Source organism: Tachypleus tridentatus, chromosome 4 (genome assembly GCF_004210375.1).
Source record: "Tachypleus tridentatus isolate NWPU-2018 chromosome 4, ASM421037v1, whole genome shotgun sequence".
Classification (NCBI taxonomy): Eukaryota; Metazoa; Arthropoda; class Merostomata; order Xiphosura; family Limulidae; genus Tachypleus; species Tachypleus tridentatus.
The window spans coordinates 59,640,004-59,659,047 of NC_134828.1; the positions used below are offsets into that span (position 1 = coordinate 59,640,004).

The following is a 19,044-nucleotide window of genomic DNA, read 5'->3' on the forward strand; positions in this document are numbered from 1 at the left end:
ATACATTTCCACTAAATGCTAATGCTCACCAACCTTGGAATATTCAGCTTCAGCTGGTTGCTATAAGCATTGTATAGAAAAGTTTCATTCTAATACTACAATTCTTCAAGCTAGACATTTTCGTATCTATATGTTCAAAGCATATAACAAAGTTTCACTCCAGTGCTTTAGCTCTCCAAGTTTAACAGTTTAATTAATACTCGAGGACGTCGCTACCTGTTAAAACTCCATAATTATAGAATCGAGGAAACAAAGACGTTTCACAAATATTTTATTTATGTAGTGACAGTTCAACAGTCTCATCTCTCTCTAGCTGACTGTTATAAGAAGTGTATAGAAAAGTTTCATTCAAATGCTACAATTTACCAAGTTTGAAATTCTCACCTCTAGCTCGCTTATGCAAGCTTGTGGAGTAAAGTTTCACTCCAGTGCTGTGTATGATATACAGTCCACCAAAAGTGACATCTCCAGCTAATTGTCACTACTCATGCACAGAAACGTTTGACTCTAATATTATAGTTTACCAAATTTAATGTTTTTATCTCTAACTTATTGCTACAAGCAGTGCGTATAAACGTTTTAATTTAATACTACAGTTCACCAGACCTCATAATCAATATTTATCTCTAGCGTGTTGCTACAAGTAGTGTACAGGAAAGTTTCACTCTAATGCTACAGTTTACCAGACCTCATAATCAATATTTATCTCTAGCGTGTTGCTACAAGTAGTGTACAGGAAAGTTTCACTCTAATGCTACAGTTTACCAGACCTCATAATCAATATTTATCTTTAGTTTGTAGATACAAGTAGAGTACAGGAAAGTTCTATTCTCATGCTACAGTTCATCTTGCTTGGTGTACTTATCTATAGTTAGTTGCAATAAACCTTACATAGAAAAGTTTTCAATCTAATGCCTCATATCACCAAGTAAACCCTCATATATAGCTAGTTTATTTTTCTAATTAAAATAGATTTTACGGCTCTAGAGAGTGACGTAAGAATAAAGCGATAAGAAAAATTATCCCATCACGAACAACGAAAAACATGATTCTACGTGGTCCACCTTCTACAGTGCGCTAATATTTCCACAACATCAACCAACACCAGCTCGGTGCCGGCGATGCTCATGCAGTGATTGGTGGTTGTAGGCAGTTAAGGGAAAGATGGGAAGGGCTACAGTGAGAGCGACTGCTGTTGCTCGCCGCTCCAAGAAGTAATGACTGTCTTACATCAGCTCGACTCATGGCTCAACGATAAATACATATAAAAAGCGGACAGGACTGTCGTCAAAAGAGGACATGAGACACCAGCTGACCATAGAAGGTCACATTAGGCAGATTCACGCAGCCACTGTTACTTGATTAGGTTTTCTATCTGCCGCTGGGGGGAGCTGATCAATGTATATTGTAGGAATGGAGAGGTGACTGAACAAATAGAGAACTTCAGACAAACGTAAAAGTTGGACTGTGCGTGCTTGCAGTGTGCAAGTGGATTGACAGGATGGCTCAAGATACTGACCATCCACACAATACGGCCAGAAGTCCCGAACCCCAAGACTTGCAGAAGCATTCAGAGTATAAGAGGGAAGGGCTGCCTCCAACGCCAATTCCCGGAAGCCAAGGATCAGATTCCGCTGCACCCGTTGGTATAGCCCGATCATTAAAGTTTTCGATAGAAAAAATACTGTCCCCAGACTTCGGTCGGCATGCTCGAGAGGATCGTCAAGTTGAGAATACTGGAGGTAGCAAAACTCTGTCCTCTCAGACTCCGAGTCCTAGCAAAACGATGGCACCGTTGGTGTGGCCGGCTTGGGTGTACTGTACTCGGTATTCGGACAGGCCGTCCTCAGGTAGGAGAGGTGATTATTATTCCTATTTTCCTAGATGTAAGTGAAGGACTAGCAGACTGGCTAGAATGATTCATCATCACGGATACACAGATGAACTACACGTAGCTCTCAGTTCTTGCTGATCGACTTTTCCCTTAATTTTAGGAGCAGAAAATTGACAGTTTGAATGACAAATTTTCAATATTTTTGACACGTAAGCTCGTTAAAAAAATAGTCTTCACAAGTTAGTTCACAAAAAGCGTTTTAGATTTTTGTTTTGTTTTGCAGTTTATGTGTTATATGAAGTTGTAAGGTTTTGTTTCAAATTATGAGCCAGGGCGTGGCCTTAAAACAGGAGAACCATGGTCACGATTCCTTGCCATAAAAGGTGTTTTGATCTTGATGATGAGTGAGCTATAGGAATGACAGTCAAATCCTACCATTTGGTCTAATAAAAATAGCCCAAGAATTGGCGATAAACGTTCTCTTCTGACATATTTCTCTTTAGTCTATCAAGTCAAAATTATGGTTTACTTTACGTGAATATCTCTTTGATGGAAATATACTGGATGAAAAATTTTAAAATATGTTAATTTAGATTAAAAGAAACATTGATGCAAACCTCGGGGTGTATCGTACAACACAGCGTATTTGTAATGTCAATAGTATGTAGTAAAAGCGAACGGAGTGTAGCTCACAACGGAACTTCATACAAACTTTATAAGGCTAGTAGAGTATAGTGGTAGTGAACATGGGACATACAGTTCGCAACAGAACTTCAGGCAAAACTTTGTAATGCTAATAGCAAGTAGTAATAATCGACTGGGTATAGTGTATGAAAGAACTTCATACAAAACTTTGCCATGTTATGAGCTTATAGTGATAGGGCACATGATATATATTTATAGCTCACGAGAGAAGTTCATAAAAAGCTTTTTCACACTAATAGTGTATAGTGAAAGTGAACGTAATATATATATATATATATATAGCTCACGACAAAACTTCATGAAAAACTTTGTAACGTTAATGATATAGGCAAAAATAACAATCTCTAATAGTGAGAGCAGTGTTTTTATTGTTTTACACTTTCATCGTAGAACATCTTAGACTAAATATCTTCATGGTTGACTTTTCATTGTTAATGTAAATACTATCTGGCCCATACGACAAGTTAAATAGTTAAACGCAAAAAATGATGGATTGAAAGCAAAATATTTAAATAGTACGACTTATCAAAACTAAAAGATCTTACTACAGTTAAAGACTATACCCGGAATGTTTAAATATATTAGTTTTCAATAACCTTTCATATGTTTAGTGATATTGATACTAACGCTATATTTTTCAAAAACTGATATTATTTGGATAATAAGTTCTTGGAAACCATGTAGAAGAAAATTTTGTTTCTTGATTTATGGGATGACTTAAATATGATAGAGATAGGTTGGTTGTTTTTTAATTAAGCATAAAGCTACACAATAGGCTATCTGTGCTCTGCCCCCCACGGGTATCGAAACCCAGATTTTAGCGTTGTAAGTCCGCAGACATACCGCTGAGCCACTGGGGGACAGAAAGGTTGGAATTTATCAGAAACAAACACGTTTATGTACTGGGAACAACATCCCTAATTTGTTTGGAACCTCGACTTCAAAGCTTTGATTCCACACTTGTCTTATGTATCTAACGTACGTACTTATTTTGTAATAAAGTAAAGTCAATGAAAAGAAGACTAGACAATGTAAAAAATACTTCTGAAGTGGTGAGAATTTAGAGGGAGTAGTATATTTTCATGATTAGTTAATAGAAGCAATAAAATGGAAAATGTGTTAAGTTCTAATAATTTGGTATCCGACGACAGAATGGTTTAATTTGAACTTTGTCTTAATTATTCCATTTTTAAGCTTCGTTTCTAGCACAATATTACTTAAAGCTCTTTAATGTATAGGAAAAAGATTTATATGATCAAATAACCAAGTTTTTAAAACTGTTCAAACAACTTTAAAAAAATACATTTTCAGCCACTCGAGTGTAACACGTATACACAATGCATTGGAGAAAGTTACACGATCAAAGAATTAAGTTGTTTAAAACTGTTTAAAAAATCGTTAAAATATATCTTTACTCACTCGGGTGTAAAACGTATAAATAATGTACAGGAAAAATATTTATATCATCACATAACTTCAGCCACTTATTTGATCATTTTTTATGATCTTGAAAATATATTTTTATTCACTCGAGTGTAACACAAAAGTGGAGAACGATTTTATGAATCATTACAAGGTAATACAAACAAATAATAATAAATAAATCATCACTTCACAACAACAAAAATTAAAACTATCGAACCATACATGACTAAAGTCACAATAGTATCGTGAAACGGGGTTTCTCTAGTTTCGCCAATATAAATAAGCTACAAATAAAAGAAGCTTCTTAACTCAGATACCAAAATACAACTATACCAACAACGGAAAGGACAAGGCTCAAATAATTTTCAATTTATACAACAATTATAATGTTATTAATCTCATTCAGCATTGTAAATTGTTACTTATTGTCTCAGGTGTTAATTACCTAATAATTTACAGAAAAATATTGAAATTATTTATCTCTTTCAGTATTGCAAATAGTTACTTACTGTCTTAGGTGTTAATTACCTAATAATTTACAGAAAAATATTCAAATCATTTATCTCTTTCAGTATTGTAAATTGTTACTTACTGTCTTAGGTGTTAATTACCTAATAATTTACAGAAAAATATTCAAATCATTTATCTCTTTCAGCGTTGAAAGTTGTTGCTTGTTTTCGCTTTTCGTGTTTTGTATTTTTCACGTAAACGTAATGTTTAATACTATTTCAGACATAAGTTAAACTGTCAACATCGATATTCAAACCGTTACCAAGGCGCGTGAATGAATTTACATCTAATTAGTTTTTATTTTGTTACGTAGTTAGAAATATGTCGGTCGTGGCGTTGTAAATAACGATTCCAACCGTAAATTTGAGGGTTCGTGGTTTGTCACCATGATAATGTGTTCATTGTTTGTTGACCTAGCTTTATCAAACGATATACTACATCTGTTGAAGAATACGACGGAAAATCACCTCAACTATTGTTTCTCATGACAAACACAATAGCTTCTTGAGTGATTCTGCCAAGATTCGTAGAAAGTTTAAATACAAAAATGTTATAAGAAGAGCAAAATGTAAGCTTATAGAAAGTGTTTTAAAGTAAGCTTAATAAAGTCCGTGTGCCTAAAACCACTGAAATAGGTTTACATAAAATACAATCAAACACAAGTCAGTTACGGTGAAAAACAATGCTGGACGAAAAAGTGACACTAAGCAGAAACGAAATCGAATCAGAAATATAATAATATTATATATATATATCTATGCGTGTGTGTGTGATTACACGTTAAGAAATTTTACAGATTATACAATTCTTTGATAATTTCAAGATTGTTATAATTAACCGTTATAGTTAAAAAGCTGGTTATTTTTCTGAGTTTATTTTTATTATTTTTGACTTGAATTTAATAAACAAAATATAAACATATTTATTGGATGATATGTACGAGCTTTGGACATTTCAGTAGATCACTTATAATTATTTATAAAGGTAATCATAAATAAAGTCCGATATTTGAAAATATTTTATCTTAAAAAGTATTGTTTTAATAGGTGAACAAAATTTTATCAAAAGCACATGGAGAATAATGTTTAACTTAGGAAAGTTTGAACACAGGCCCTCTAGTGGCACAGCGGCATATCTGCGGACTTAGAACACTAGAAATCGGGTTTCGATACCAGCGGTAGAAAGATCACAGATAGCCCTTTGTGTCGCTTTATGCGTGAATACAAACAAACAACAAATTGGATAAAGTGAAGGATCTTTTAAAACCAGTTTATTTCGAGTACTTGAATTGTGTTTCTCGCAAATTAGCAATGATTTTATATTTCGTCTATATTTCGACGACACCAAACTGATGATTTAAAACGATTAAAATTTAAACCTACTTGTCCATAGGGAAAAAAATCATTCCAGATACACACTATCACTATTTATTTATAAGTTTTATTTAGGATAGTTTGAATATAATACACAATATTTCAAAGCTATATCATACTACATCCTTAAAACGGTTTTTTTTTCTAAAACTAGCTATTCCGCTCCGAAATTCAACAGCAAGTTTGTGGTCGTATAATATTAAAATTCAGCATCAGGTCCATGAGGTAAGAATAATCTCCAACAAATAGAAGCAAACAAACTACAAACGTGAATATGGTTTATGTTTTGTACTCTGGTTTCTCCATTTTTCAACAATACTAGGTTATTGTGAGGATCAATGAACACTCTTCAAAAAAATAAAGATGATGCTCATAGTGGTTTCGTTTTGGGGTGGGCTTAATATACTGAATGATACTGAAGGAAAACGTATTAAGCTTCTTTTTTATGAGTGTGTGGAACATCCTGCACCATGTCCAATTTTTTTAAATGAAACTTCTGATATTCAGTATGTCTCTGGTACAATTTAGTTCTTCTAAGACAGTTATTTTTAAGATATTTTAAACAAGAAGTTTTATTTCTAAACACCTGTAGAATTAATTAACACAGCGAAATAATTATACGTAAAAATAACGGTTATGACCATCACAGCAATCTTCAAAACAGGAAAGAAAAGTGAAAACCGCTGTAAATATGTCATATAAGCATGTGGAAATTATTATATGATAAAATTACCGCATTAAATTTTTAACAACACAGCGAAAAACGTCATGTCCATCAGGTAAAACAACGTAAATCATCACTCAGTAAACAAACAAACAAAAAACAACAACAGAGCACCTTTATTTTAGTTTTATTAGAAACTATAAGTATAATACACCTTCACTTCCAAATAACATTACACGTGTAATATTAATTTCGAATATAAATCTCAAACAATTCGACAGCCCGTTCTGTAATACATTATCTGTAAATTAAAATTCTTGTTTGTTTCTTACCCGGAGGCCTGGCATGGCCAAGCGCGTAAGGCGTGCGACTCGTAATCCGAGGGTCGCGGGTTCGCGCCCGCGTCGCGTTAAACATGCTCGCCCTCCCAGCCGTGGGGGTGTATAATGTAACGGTCAATCCCACTATTCGTTGGTAAAAGAATAGCCCAAGAGTTGGCGGTGGGTGGTGATGACTAGCTGCCTTCCCTCTAGTCTTACACTGCTAAATTAGGGACGGCTAGCACAGATAGCCCTCGAGTAGCTTTGTGCGAAATTCCCAAACAAACAAACAAAAAATCTTACCCGGAACAATACGTGAGCTGTTTCATAACGATTATGTATGGTGAATATTTAAGTGCCAGTAATTCAAGATGATGGCTATTCCGAAACTGTTTTTTTAATCTTTTCATATATTTCGACACGTTTTATTGATCTTTCAAAAATGTTTTTTCTTTATTTGCTATAAAAGAGAAAGAGCTAAAGTTCTTTCTCTACTTTTTTATTTTGAGTTAATTTTTAGCTTATAATACAATTCCTATATTCTCACTAATATTAATATAACGTGGTAGAATTTGTTTAACTTTTAACATTGTGGCTTTGAATTATAAATAAAGTGTTGTAGAATAATGTTAACTCAGTTGTGGCTTTTAGCTATAAAGGAATTTAACATATTCCTAGACGAGCCTCTAGTTTATACCTTTACAAAGTGTAAATATAAATATTTTTAAGCCTGTTTGTGAATATTTTAGTATGTGTTGACTTACAGAAATTTGTTATACTTGTCGTAGATTTCTTGATACTTGGTGCTCATCTACTTACGTCTATAAAGTAGAACTGGTTACAGATGTATAATAAATAGATTTTTTTCATATTTTGATACCCAACCTGCTTATCACCAACACTCCGATTCTGATACTTGGAAAAGACTCTTCCCCATTAGGCTTCTATTCTCTTCAGTGATATTCTCTCTATAATTGGAACTTACGGATGTTTAACAGCCATATGATTGCTTTTTAACCTTCTATAAGCATAGAGTTACTCTAATTCTTATAACAACATAGGGTAAGAACAACATACACATGTGCGAGAAAATACAGTGTAGTTTTACATTGTTAATTGGTTTGCCGATATATATATATAAATCGTTCAAAACTTATATGTGATCATCGAAAGAAACTGGTTTTTCCCAGAACATTTCATTTTATTTTCTACCTAATGTATACAATAAATATTACCATAGAAGCCAGAAGCACTGACTGTTTTCGTTTTTTTCAGTTTTGTGGAACAGTTACAGTTTTAATAATGGATTTACTCATTATAAATACCTGTAATAATTATTGTGTGAAATATTATATGCCACAAATTTTATAATTCTAATCATATATATATATATATATATCAGAAGTCTATAACTTTAAAGTACACGTTCAGGCACTTCAGAGTTACATAAATTTTGATTAGACTTACTTTAAACGTGTAGCCTTTTGACGTTCATAAACCTACGTCACAAAGTTTTAAACGGTGTTTTTTTTATTTCGAAGAAAAAGTGAATACACTAATTAAATGTTGTCATACTAATAGAGATAAACCAAGACATTTTTGACATACTATAAAAATTTATGGCACTGATGAATTTTTAACCACTAAAGGTTTGTTCACACTGAAGAACAATCGTGAAGCATTTTGAAAGACATTTAAGTACCCCGTATATCACATTAAAGAATGTTTGAATTAATCATATCATTGTTGATTAAATACAGTAAAATAAAATGGAAATGTTGAAAATTTACATTGCAGTTTTATTAGACAGTGGAACAGTGTGAAACGTTATTTCATTTATATAGGATGGATGTTGCCTACCAAGTGAATTAAAATCATATTTTGTAAAGCTTCAACGAGTAAATACATCTAACCTATGTTCTTTTGACTGCAGAATTATACTGAGAACTTACATTTGATTAGCTTGAATGTTATTATTGAAAATGTATGAATACAACGGACTGAACAAAATGTGTCAGTAAAACCAAAGGCTCTGTAACAAAGGTGCAAATTGGCAGTAGTGGTTAGCAAGGTATATAAAGATAGTAGTGGTTAGCAAGGTGTTTATAGGCAGTAGTGGTTAGTAAGGTGTATATAGATAGTGGTGGTTAGCAAGGTGTTTATGAGCAGTAGTGGTTAGTAGGGTGTATATAGATAGTAGTGGTTAGCAAGATGTTTATAAGCAGTAGTGGTTAGTAAGGTTTATATAGGATAATGGTTATCAAGACGTATATAGGATAATGGTTATCAAGACGTATATAGGATAATGGTGTATATAAACACTAGTGGTTATAAAGGTGTACATAGGCAATAGTGATGACCAAAATTTATGTAAGCAGTAGTGGTTATCAAGGAGTATAAGTTATAAAATCTATTAAAAGCAAGCAAGTTTTTCCGTAAATAAATTTTGAAGTGTACATATAGATGTCGTGTAAGCTATACGACACTTTATGAAACTGATATTCAGTGTGTGTTCTGGAATATAAAAATATATGTTTATATCATTCAGTAGTATAATTTGCGATATTACGAACCTGTTTTTAAATAAAAACACATACCTGTGATGCTCCATATTCATTCTTCAATAAAATATTTCTCCTATGATAATTTATATCTGTTGTTTAGTATAATAACTTACATTTGATATTTTGTATCTGTTTCTAATAGAAGTGTCTTCTTTCTGAGTCATCTATATCTATATAAAGATGAATTGTGTATTTATTCGCACCCTATCTCCTGTAAGCCTATTGTGCCAATTTCAACCAAACTTTGTATGTAAACACTAGGAACTGTGGAGAATGTCCTAAGGGAGTCAAAACTGAACTTAACCCTATTTCTATTTTTGTAAAACCTGTTGGTTAATTACTCCCAGCCCACTGAGTCAGTTTCAAACAATCTCGGTAGGTTGACGCTTTAGACAATGTTGAACATTCTAAATAAATTCAAGGTCGAAGTATGAAAGATGCTGTATTTCTTTCTCAAACAACCACGCTTTTCTCATGGTCAGTGATGTGTTGGATGTTGAAGGGTGAAATCATTTCGAAATTAGTATTTGTTGGTAGATGGAAAGCAAATTTCTAATGTTCTTTATGGAGAAACTTTGTTATAATTTTAAAATTTTGAGATAAAATTTATGTTCAACTCATTGTTTGGAAATACATGATTGCAGTTAAACTTCACATTGTTTTAATTAAGTGTAAACATTCGCTGTCTTGATACCTATAAAGCTATGTATATTCTTCATATTTTGAGGTGTATTTTTCTGCTTGTAATCCATAGATACTTCTTTGAGAAATTTGATTTTTATAAACTAAACTCTGGCTATTAGATGTTTTACTGAGGTTACAGGTTCATATCTTTGAACAGCTATTATAATCGTTACTCCCTTTTAAACAATAATTATTTCAGTTTGGAAAAATTAAGCTTCTATTACTATTCGGCTATAATACGAGAAAAGTAAGTACGAACTGCAAAAGTAAAAAGAACGAATGCTTTGGATTGACTGCGTTTCTCACAATTTTATCACGTTAACACGTATACAAACGAACAAGGGTACGTTCGAGTTTTGTTATAACCAACCATAGTAAAATTTCTTATTTGAATTATAATATCTTTTTTTTTATCTTCAAATTTGCCCCCCAGTGACTCAGCAGTATGTCTGCGGACTTACAACGCTAAAAACCGGATTTCGATACCCGTGGTGGGCAGAGCACAGATAGCTTTGTGCTTAATTCAAAACAACAACATCTTCAAAGTTACATGTCTGTTATAAGCAATGAATATTTGCATATCACTATTTTCGACTCAATCACATTAAATTAGGCTTATATAAGAAAGACACTACTTTTACTTCCATCAGTTGGTAGTTTAGTTACTTCTCACTGTGTTTAATAATCTATATTTACACTTAACAGAGGTTAACGTCAGTCATCGGTAATAATCTCATCTCTTGTTGTAAAAGTTGGTAATTTACGTAGAGTCTATATACTGTCATTCATCAAAACTTTTCTATAATGGATACCATATTTCATGTTTGAATAATTTATACAGAGCCCAGTAGTTTTGGATTGAATGGTGCGTATACCTTGTCATTCCAACATGAATAACTAACTATTAAACATGGTAATAGGCATAATTAATTCGGATTATCATAGGAAGAACTTAAAAAATAATGTATTTATTTTCTTTTCACAGTTATCTTATTTGTTCGTGCTCAGCTTCGATACAACAATGTAATAGTTACCTAATATTTCAAAACTACGAACAAGTTTACTTATACAAAGTGTTCTACGTATTACCTCATCTTCTAATAGTATGGTAGTATTATTAAATTATATATTGGGCTCGACATACACTATAACTCCTTTTATCGCATATTTTGATCACTGAACCTTAATTACAAAACCGTTATTATTAAGATTTTCTATCATCTTTATATATGTTTTTTATGTCGTGTGTTTCTCACGATCGATGCAAGAGCATACACTACCTTTGTAAAATGATGTAAATACTAAAATTAAGTATTTAGTACACTTTCTATCTGTAAAGAATTTTGTTGAATTGTTTGTTTTTTGGAATTTCGCACAAAGCTACTCGAGGGCTATCTGTGCTAGCCGTCCCTAATTTAGCAGTGCAAGACCAGAGGGAAGGCAGCTAGTCATCACCACCCACCGCCAACTCTTGGGCTACTCTTTTACCAACGAATAGTGGGATTGACCGTCATATTATAACGCCCCCACGGCTGGGAGGGCGAGCATGTTTGGCGCGACTCGGGCGCGAACCCGCGACCCTCAGATTACGAAGCGCACGCCTTAACGCGCTAGGCCATGCCGGGCCCATTTTGTTGAAAAAGTTAAAAGAAAGATTATAATTCTATGTTTGCACACGTTAGAAAGATGTATTATATAAATATTATCTAAGGTGAAATATTTCGCAAGGTTTAACAAAGCTAATGTTATGTATATATTTCAAATATATGTTTAATATACACGTATGTTGATAATTCATTGCAATAAATAAAAATATCGGCATTTTTTTTTCTCGTTTTAAGAAGTTTTGAGTTTCCCCCAAGTTAAAAGAAAAGCGTTCTGACAGAAGACAAACAATGCTTTGTGGGAGATTATTGTAAACCTTCATCTCGCTTAAGAAATCGCGTTTGTGGGAAGTAATAATGAATAAATTAATAATAAAACTGGAACCCGTTACACCGAACATGCTAGGAGGAGTTATAAAGCCATGGAGGAGTTATAAAGTGACGGTCAATCCAACCATTTGTTGATAAAAGTGTAGCCCAAGAGCTAACGCTGGACAATGTTGACTCTTCGCCTTCCCTTTAGTCTATCACTGCTAAATTAAGGATGGTTAAAGGGAAGGCGAGCACTTTAAAAAATAAATAAATAAAAATTGATGTGTTTCTTTTAACTAAAATTTTTAAAGTGCAAATTTTATGAATTCCTTCTAAGATTTAAACTTGAACATTATTCGTCTCGCTGCAGGCTTCTTTTTGTAAGAGAAATGGGGATAAACGAAAACCCTTTAAACATCTGCATACTTCTTCTGTTTTTAATTTACTTATAATAGACAAAGGCTGAAAGTTTAGGGTATCTTGTCTTGGTGAGTGGTAAAGTACAGCCAGTATGACCGGTGTAAACTGTTGACAGGAAGTTAATTAAAAACGTTATCACAAAAAACTCCTGATGCTAGTTGGGAAGAGGGTAGCTAAACAATACATTGTTTCATATAATGCTGGAGATTTTTAATGACAGGCTGGAAGTTACTAAATGGAATCACACTATTCTATATAAGTAAGTAACGGAATTTTTAATCACAGGTGAGATTTTACTGTGATTATTTTTTTGTAAGTTTGTAATTTGTGTCAATAACATGAAATGACGAACTAAAAATTGTAAAGTTAAATGACATGTCAATCGTGCAGATTTTATAATAGTAACACACTGAAATAACTCAACACGCATTACCCTGATAGTCAAGATTTATCTTGTTACATCTTCCAGTATCATGTCGTAATTCCTTCTTTATGTGTATGTTTGAATTACTAAACATTAAACAATATGATATACTGAGAAGATTTACTTGAAAAATATAATAGTTTATATTTCAGTTTTCTACTGATGAAAAATAAATATAATTTCATGTAGTTTTCACAAAAAGCAGCACGATCACAGTATTTGCTCCAAAACCCAACATTGAATGTGGTTTCGCTAGGTAACTGATATGTTTAAGTTAAATACCTAATTATTAAGTGGATACATATCGTTGATTCTGTTATATAAATAACTAGCTGAAGTACCCGTATGAAAGTTATGTAAATTCATGATTAATGAAATATTATCTTAACATATGAAAAGCTGACTTCTTTATATGCAATTGTAAACAACGGAAAAATGCCCATAAAAACTGCAGAACAAAAAACATGAAACTGTAACTTTACATGTATCTTTATAGCGATCCAACAAACCTTCGTGCCAAACTTGGTGAAGATTTAGCAACAGTGGTGGAGCAGTGTTAACAATTATAAAAACTCCCGTAAAAACCGTCAAGTACAAACTGAAAATTTGTATGCACCTACGCAATTACCAAATAAACCTGCGAAGTAGCTACGTGGACATACGATAGACAGCGCTATTATATTTAAATAGATGCGTTTTTAATACTTACTATAAATTAAGCACTTATTTAGACAGAACTTTCATATTTTATAAAATAATTCTCTAAAACTGTTCGCAATAAGCAATTTTGAAACATGCAAATGTTAAGCTGTTTATCTGTTGTTTTTTTAGTTGGAACAGATAATAAAATGTAATATATTTCTTGGAATGTTTACTTTTGTCTGTGTAATTATAGGAAGTACAGTTTGTTTAAGATAAAGGTGTATTATACAAATAAAAAGAAAACGCTAGGAAAGCTCTGACGTGGGGATGATATATGATTGGTCGTAAGAACCTGGCTGTATATCACGTGAGAAATAAACATAACACACGTCGCATAGAATAGGGAGAAACAAAGACCAAGCACGGGGTGTTTCATAATCATGCCATTGTTGGAAACAATCGCGGTCAGTGTTTCAAAGAACAATTACGTCCAGTTTTCTACAAATACGTGAAGAGGTTCTTTCAGAGCTAACAAAGAGTGCTTTCACAACTTCCCCAAAGGCTTTTGCACATTACCAGAAGTTTTCCGGTAACATAAAGGTAGAAACCAGAATTTAAACGTTCAGTTTAACTTATTTTCCCATCCCATGTTGTAACGGATTCGCCACATCCTTGTTCCACAGTTAGACACCAAGATTCTATGTGCGTTTAGAAATTGGCCGCAGGGCATATAAACAAGGTGCTTCGTCACAGGTTTCTTTTAATTCTCTGTCTGTGAAGAAATGACGTTAACCTAACCAAAAACTATTTACTTTGTTCATTAGTATGCTTATTACGACTTACGGGAGTTGGAGATGGATACCTTGAATGTTTCTGTGTTTTAGAAAACTCCGGTGTTGTGAAGAAGCTATAATAATTTTTTTTTTTTAGTTTTGAACTTAAGATACTGATGTCAGTAAAGTTCTTTTTAGGGTACTAGAAACTCTAAGCCTGTATTGTTTATAGCAGCGTATTAAACATTAGATTCTATCTTTAAAATCTATTGAATAAGTCCTTGTATTTGACCCGATAACACCCTAATAAACATTTCAATAAGCTGCAATACATGTAGTAAATTAGAGCTTTACGTATTAAAATATGAACATTTTCCTTCACCTTCTACGTCTATGTAAATATGGAATATACCAAAATATCACAAAGCAGAACTTTCTGTTAAACTGTCCGAAATGTTCTACAGTTTTACCCATTAAAACAGGTTTAATGTTGGTGAAGTTTGTGTCTACGTTATTGTTAATATACCTGACATGTTCGACTTAAGGCTCGCATATTTATTCTATTTAATAACGAAAAGAAACCTCTTAATCTTTTTTATGATTTAATTGTCGTCTTTTCTTCTGGATAATAATTTTTAGTTCTAGATGTGTGCATTGTGTATATATATATATATATATTGATAGATATAAATAATTTTCTTTGTTTGAGTCTCTAGGTCACTTACAACTGTTACCTGATACACGCATCATACATGCACAAAAATGTATGTATTAAAACATTTTTAATTATCTGAAATCAGAGACAGACTAATTATCTAACATTGTGTGGCTCACCTCATTGCTCTTTATATCAGTTCAGAAGAATCGGAGTCATCAAACATTAAACGTGTTACACCATTTTACTCTGTTTGGAAACTAAGAATCAACATGGTTTTATTAGGATCACGGTATAGACTAAACATGTTTTTGTAATCCATATTCTACACTAAAATACTTTTTATTTTTATTTAATTCGTGAATCAGTTGTTTTTCTAATGCAGTCAAGTTAGAAAATTATTTTTGATATATATGGCTTTCAGGTAAAGTCCTGGATTACGCGTATACCAGTGATTAACATTCGAGGCTGTAAATTTAAAAATTCACGATTCACATTCCGCTACCATACGGGAGAAGCACACTACGCACTTCCGGGTTGTGTGCGCGTTATAGAAGTGACAGCTTAAATCTTTCAGTTTCATTAAAATAACTCAACATCTTCCCTCTAGCCTATCAGTTCAAATTTCGGGGCGTCTAGAGCAGCTAACCCTTGTATGGTGTTACGCGGATATCCAAATCAAAAGAAAAAAATCTTAACATTTAAAGACAGACAAGCATTAGAATGTTGATTAGATGAGATATGTAACATCAGACAGTTAAATATATAGTTTTATAATACCTACATACATATATATTTTAACTTTAAATAATTCTCTATTTACTTGGAAGATTAAATTCGTTTAAAGTAATATCCAAAACTAAGCGGTAGTAAGAAATTTTGATCAGTGGCAATCCTCTTTCTGCCGAAACGAAAATACTTAACATCAGTATCACCACCAAGTATTTCATTTTCGTTGAATGGGAAACTTTTCTGTCATTTGATACATGGTCGTTTATCTCATGCTTGAGATCACTGGCAGTCTTTCTTCTGTCCCGAAGACGGCATAAACAAATATATTAGGTTGTCCAGAAATAAATGTCGTTTTTGAACTGCGAAGTTTGGAAAAGTATAAACCAGTGTTGTAAAACATGCTTTAATCAAAGTAAGGACCATTTGTTTCAACACACTTTTGTCAACATGTAACGATGCTGTTTATGCCTCTGCTATAGAAATCAGAGTTTCTATGGTCAATGAGTCCCTTGAAAGCTTCTTCTGCAGCTGCCTGGTTTTGAAATCGTTTATTGTTCAAAAAGTTGTCATAGTGCTTGAGAAAATAAAAGTCTGTAGGGGAAGGGTCTGGGTAATAAGGTGGATGGGGCAGAACCTCGATTCCCAATTCGTTTAATTTTTGGAGCGTCATCCTTGACAGGTCTCATAACGCCGATTCTGTTGGTCTTCACTCAATTCAAGCGGAACTCACTTATCTAATTTTTTTGTCTTTCCAATCGCACTCAGGTGGTTGGCAATGCTTGATTTGCTTCTGCCTAGCTTTTCTGAAAGGTCACATACTGTTGTGCGAGGGTCTGTCTCAGCTGCTTCCCTTAATATGTTTTCATCTAAGGATGGTTTCCTTCCACGACCTTCCTGGTCTTCAAGACTTTCATTTCCATGTCGAAACGTTTGAAACCAACTCTGAAATGTAGTTCAGTAACAGATCCATGGCCGAAAGCCTGGTTGATGTTCCGTGTAGTTTCGGTAGCTTTTCGTCCAAGAAATTTGAAGTCATAAAGGTAAATCAGACGAAAGTCCTTCTTGTCCATGCTGCTTTGAGGGCTGCGAAACTTATTGTGAATACAGTTGAAACAGCCAGCAATTAAGACACCTTGTAAGCGCCAAACGTTGGATTAAACTAACCAACCAACGATAAGTTACTCAATATTCAGCCTCTATATGTCATTGTGAGAATTTTGACATTTATTTCTGAACAACCCAATAGTTTGGAAATTTAGTTATTAGAATTAGTTAAACAGTAAACATTTTACTCAAACTATCTCAAAATGTGAATTGTGCATTTTAATAATATTTCAATTCATTTTAGTCTAGGTCCTTCCCATATAAAATTTGCAGATAAACTATGGGTAATTTATCTCAATTGTGATTATTTTTATTCTGGAATAAACCACATTTAAATTAAATAAGTATCAAAAAGTGATTTCGACAGCTAGAAAATATATATATTTTTTAAAAATAAAGTATAATTTTAAAATAATATTATACGCATATTATTTACGGATTACATTCGTAAGTCTTACACGGAAAGTTAAAAAAAGATAGATGGGTAATATTTTATAGGTCTATGAGCTAGGATAATTATCGCGAGGGTGTATGGATGAGATAGATTATAATTACAATGTAAATTCAAAAACTAAAAGGGTTACGTCTTTGACCCTGTAGATCACCAGAAATAACTAATAACTAACTTCAGACGTGTTTGAAGTGTGGCTTTTAGTATGGTTAATTCGCTTTATAATTTTGAACCCTATAAAAGAGACGTTTTCTAATATTTAGAGCTTGAATCTCTTACGCAAATTAGTTAAAAGACCAAAATTTTCCTTCTTTTCTTTAATTGTTGAACTCAGAATCAAATCAAGAAAATTTTTTATGGTAGAATAACATAATATTTGAAGAAAAAATGTCCAGAAAATAAAACTGCGATCCTTAAGAGAGGATTGTGTCCTCTAGATACAGTACGTTCAAAATTAGGATATAAACAAATTTTACTCGAATGTGGTGCTTATTATTTTACAATCGAAAAAATTTGTAGATTCAGTCAGTATGTTTCATTTAATTTTTATTATTGACGTTGCTGAAGGAGTAAGACGTGATAATATGTTTGTGTGAAGTTTTATACAGTTGTATTTTTGAAGATAGCTGACAAATTTCATTCTTTGTTATTTGTTTATAAAAATAATTTTAATAGGTTAACATAAGCCTAACGTTATATGCAACACATAACTAATTTCTTAAAAGTAAGTCAAAATTTTATTAAGTGTTGGCAAGTCCACCGCTTATACAGCGTTATGTCTAAAATCAGGGGTTCGATTTCTCTCGGTGATCTCAGCAGATAGTCCGATGTAGTTTTGCTATAAAAAAAAACACACACTGTTGGCAAAGTCATTGCACAATAGAAGATTGGTTTTCTTAGTACTCTGTCCTTCAGTGGTAAATCTCAAAATTACGCTAGAAATCCGCGGTGGGCACAGTGAAGATAGGTCATTCTATAGTTTGATCTTAATTACATGTGAGCCTGAGTACTATAATACCTCTTATACGAAAATATCTGAGTATTGTTACAAGTATTTAGAAAGGAAACTTATTAAATCATTTTAATTATAGTTAATAAATAATCTAACCAATAACACCTTAGGTGTGAAAAAAGGCGCTGCCAATAAATGATTGTGTTTGCGACCTAACAGAACAACAACAACAAAAATGGTGACCTATTGGTAGCTACACATATAGCATCGATAATAATTATACAACAAATGTTCATTCATTAGTTAGCCAGGCCCCTTCTTTTGTTCAAGTTGGGTCATGATGGTAGGTAAAAAAAAATTATTATGAGCAGATTTAGACTCGAAAGGAAGTTATTGCAGAGAAGGCCTGTCTTTTAATCCAACAAGTTGGTGATATATATGTACGTAAGTTTGGTTTGGTTTTTGAATTTCGTGCACAGCTACACGAGGGCTATCTGTGATAGCCGTCCCTAATTTAGCAGTATAAGACTAGAGGTAAGGCAGCTAGTCATCACCACCCACCGCCAACTTTTGGGCTATTCTTTTACCAACAAATAGTGGGATTGACCATAACATTATAACGCCCCTACGGCTGAAAGGGCGAGCATGTTTGGGTTGACGGGAATTACTAGTCGAAGGCCTTAACACATTTGGCCATGCCGGGCCAGAGAGAGATGATTTGAAAATGTAGGTGTAATATTCTTTTGTCAGTAAAAGCTATTTTTAGAAACACCATTTACACTCATGAACCATTTTTCTTATAAGAATATAATGAAGAAATAAACTACAATACTAAATGTTTATATTAGTTATTTTATTTATTAAGCTTGTAATATATATATATATATATATATACC

The 19,044-nt window shown here is 33.0% G+C and overlaps 1 protein-coding gene across 2 annotated transcripts in view; it reads left to right on the forward strand.

Moving 5' to 3' along the window:
* Nucleotides 1–1,157: 1,157 nt before the first annotated feature.
* The window catches only part of LOC143249219 (homeobox protein engrailed-1-B-like), a 56,949-nt gene continuing 39,062 nt past the window's right edge, over nt 1,158–19,044 (forward strand). Inside the window, exon 1 of one of the 2 annotated variants that reach the window (XM_076498696.1) lies at nt 1,158–1,850. In XM_076498696.1, the coding sequence (XP_076354811.1) occupies nt 1,502–1,850 (349 nt within the window). In that variant the 5' untranslated portion in view covers nt 1,158–1,501. Of the gene's footprint in view, nt 1,860–19,044 lie in introns of both variants that reach the window. The other variant, XM_076498695.1, reaches the window with a different exon arrangement.